General features: G+C 44.8%; 1 protein-coding gene across 1 annotated transcript; it reads left to right on the top strand.

Annotated features, from left to right (window-relative positions):
- Positions 1-369: 369 nt before the first annotated feature.
- On the top strand, positions 370-2,407 carry LOC134873156 (zinc finger MYM-type protein 6-like). The gene is made up of 2 exons (XM_063896596.1): positions 370-1,844; positions 1,983-2,407. Exon 1 carries the CDS (start codon positions 465-467, stop codon positions 1,839-1,841), a length of 1,377 nt encoding a protein of 458 aa, XP_063752666.1. The 5' UTR covers positions 370-464; the 3' UTR covers positions 1,842-1,844; positions 1,983-2,407.
- Positions 2,408-3,653: the final 1,246 nt, after the last annotated feature.

Raw genomic sequence — 3,653 nt, 5'->3', positions numbered from 1 at the left:
CAGAGGGACAGGCTGCCATGACAGAGGGTCAGGCTGCCACGACAGAGGGACAGGCCGCCACGATAGGGCAAGGACAGGCTTCCGAAGCGTCAACTTCGCAAAAAAGACGAAAAAGAAAATACAATGAGGAATATGTTAAATATGGATTCACAGTGACGACAGACAGAGCAGGAGAGGAGGTACCACTGTGTTTCGTATGTTCAACAATTCTCTGTAATGAAGCTATGAAGCCGTCGAAACTTACGCGGCATATGGAGACGCATCACGTCCACTTGAAGGCCAAACCCGTTGAGTACATGCAACAGATGTTGCGTGATTTCAAAGGACAGCAGGCTACCATGAGGAAGAGTGCAAAAATAAATGAAAACGCACTGAAAGCATCGTATCTGGTCGCTCTCGGGGTTGCAAAAAGTAAGAAGCCCCATACCATTGCAGAGCAGCTTATATTGCCAGCAGCCATAGATATGTGCAGAGCTATGGTAAGCGAAGAATGTGCCAACAAATTAAAAACTATTCCGTTGTCAGACAACACAATCGGAAGACGAATTGGGGAAATGGCAAATGATGTCAAAGACCAGCTGATGGCAAAACTTCAGACAGTTCTGTTTTCCCTTCAAATCGACGAGACGACAGATGTTACTAATGATGCGCAACTGTTAACATTTGTGCGATACGAGGACAGTGGCACTATGTGCGAGGAATTTCTTTTTTGCAAACCACTGCCCGGGCGAACTACCGGTGTAGAAATATTTAAAGCACTGGACGATTTTTTCACGGAGCACAATATCTCGTGGCAGAGGTGCGTTGCATTATGCAGCGATGGGGCCCGAGCCATGAGTGGCAGCAAGACTGGACTGTTTGCGCATGTAAGGAGGGTGGCTCCGGGGGTAATTTGGACACACTGCCTGATTCATAGAGAGGCTCTCGCCTCCAAAGATCTCAGTGTTGAGCTCAGTGGTGTGTTTGATGTCGTTGTCAAGACGGTCAACTTCATAAAACGAAACGCATTGAATACACGCCTGTTTTCATCCCTATGCCATGACTTGGGAAGTGAACACAGCTCTCTCCTTTATCATTCAGAGGTGCGTTGGCTGTCTCGCGGCGCTGTGCTCGCCCGTGTGTTTGAACTACGCGGAGCTATCTACGAGTTCTTGTGCGAGAAGCATTCTGATCTGGCTTCCAATTTCAACGATAGTTACTGGTTAACTAAGCTGGCGTACCTCACAGATGTTTTTGCAGAGCTGAACAAGTTGAACAGCTCCATGCAAGGGAGAGATGCAAACGTCATGCAGCTCTACGAGAAGCTCGACGCATTTGTGAAAAAAATGTCAAAGTGGATCGAACGAGTGGAGAGCAATAACTTGGCGATGTTTCCTTCAGTTGAGGAATACCCTGACAGCACTGACATCAACGACACTATATGTGAGCATTTGAGGAAGCTTGTGCGTCAATTCGCAAAGTACTTCACTGATTCGGAAGAGTGGCGCCGTGACAGCAAGTGGATCCTGCTCCCATTCAGTGACGATGCATCAGTAGGGTCAAGTCTGACGGCTGTGGAAGAGGATAAGCTGATTGAGATGTCCACAGACTCTGTCAGGAGGCATATGTACGACACACAGCCCCTTGTTAAATTCTGGATAAGTTGCCAGACAGAATTTCCACAGCTTGCTGCAAAAGCAATGAGGTGTCTTTTGCCCTTTCCAACCACATACCTGTGTGAGAGTGGTTTTTCTACACTGGCTAGGCTTGATCCAGAGAATGACATGAGACTGTCTCTGTCTACCATTTCGCCACGAATAGACAGGCTGTGTGGACTTCACCACGCCCAGATATCACACTGACAGGTAGGCCTAATTCTCCCATGTTTTCACTGTTACGACCCTGGCGGGTTTAGGCCCCGCCCTGTGTTAATGGTAAGCCTGTTCTCTCTCCCTGCTTTTCTCAATCTCTCTCTGCTTTTCTCAATCTCTCTGTCTCTACAGCAGGTGATTGGTGACAGGTCTGTCCTGGCTGGGTTATAAAAGCCCTGACCAGCCAGCAGTTGAGGCTGCCTTGGTCTTCATTTGTTGGATTTTGGTTCTCCGGTGTTGTTGGATTTTTGTTCTCCGTTGTTGTTTTGTCACACACCTAGACTGACTTTGCATGACATTTTTAGTTACTTTTCCCAATACTGAATTGCACAACACTTTATTATTCTTTATTCTTTCTTTAAAATAATCTTTAATTTAATTTAATTTAATAAATCTACTTTTATTATTATAAAATCTGCGTGGCCTCTCTTTCATGTTTCATGCATTGAGCTATGCATGTAACACCAAATACACACGCGCACGCGCAGGCACATCAGTGGGCCGCGGATTGCTTTCTAGTCCGAATGGTGGTCCCTGGGACAAAACCAGTTGAAAACCCCTGGTCTAGCCTAATAGGTGCTTTAACCAATAAGTGTTGCGCAATTTGGAAACAAAATCAAACAGACACTTAAAATATGTTGAATATTACTGTGCTTCCAACTCAATATCATCAGATATGGTAACGGTAGAAGTACATCATTAATACAGTCCTTTCACTTCATGAGTTCCTCGTATCAGCCAGCAGCGTTCGTGTCTCTGCACCTGTGCACACATCAAATCCCCACTGCACATCTGTTGCGTCTTATCTGTGTGTCTACTTATGGGGCTTTGTTGTCTTAACCTTTCCTCATCAAAGGGAGGATTGTTGAGTACACATGCTTCTGTTTGACAATAGCCTGTTTTAGAATCTTAGGTACACTGAGCTGCAAGTAATGAAATTGTTAAGGGAGCTTTTTCCACCGACTTGGCATGGACTAGTGACACCAGTCACACATCATGTTCAAGATGCGGTTTGGCAATTATCTATTAAAAAATGGCCTCCAGCTGAAATTGACTTACACAAAACTCACTAAAGAAAGGGGTTATTTTCTTACATTATTCAGGAAATGTCTTCCTTTCTACATTTTTTAATTATTAGCAGGAAAAACACAGGTGGAACCTACAGTATATTATTAACAAGACACCCTTGCACCGAACACACTCACCTTTAAACTTGACCTTTATTTTCTTAACTACGTGCCTGTAAAGCATGGGGGAAAATGTGCGAACAAAGGCGAGTGAACCAACGATGGGAAAAGCTCTGGTCGTGCTAGTGCCCGGGTCACCATCTTTCTTGCTTTGCCAATGTTTCCCTCGCTCCATTGCTTGCACAGAATTGAACTGAACTGGAGCCGAATATATTGGCCAATTTCATTACGTGCGCCTGTGTGACGGTTGTCATGCTTTCAGGCGGATGAGTTAAATTCTCCTGCTGTCGTGGCTGTCAATTAAGTGTAAATCAACCAAAAACAACACCTAAACATTTACATATTTGAATATGAAGTAATCTCTGTTAATGCACATGTCAGGCTCTTGATTGGCCTCCTATACCAAATGGTTCCTTCTGGTTGAGTCTGATAGAATTGACCATGTTCTGGTGAAAAAGAGGAAGGCTCATACCTTCCAGCACATCAAAGAGCTGAAGCCACTGTAGGCATAATCCACTTATCTATTTACTCTGTGCTCTTACTGGTCCCCGTGTGGGATACAGTTTTGATCGTTTGTTTGCCTGGTAATAAAAAACGCAGCGTTGGTTGTCACACA

The sequence above is a fragment of the Eleginops maclovinus genome, chromosome 12 (assembly GCF_036324505.1).
Source record: "Eleginops maclovinus isolate JMC-PN-2008 ecotype Puerto Natales chromosome 12, JC_Emac_rtc_rv5, whole genome shotgun sequence".
Lineage (NCBI taxonomy): Eukaryota > Metazoa > Chordata > Actinopteri > Perciformes > Eleginopidae > Eleginops > Eleginops maclovinus.
This window is presented reverse-complemented; position numbering and strand designations above follow the sequence as displayed.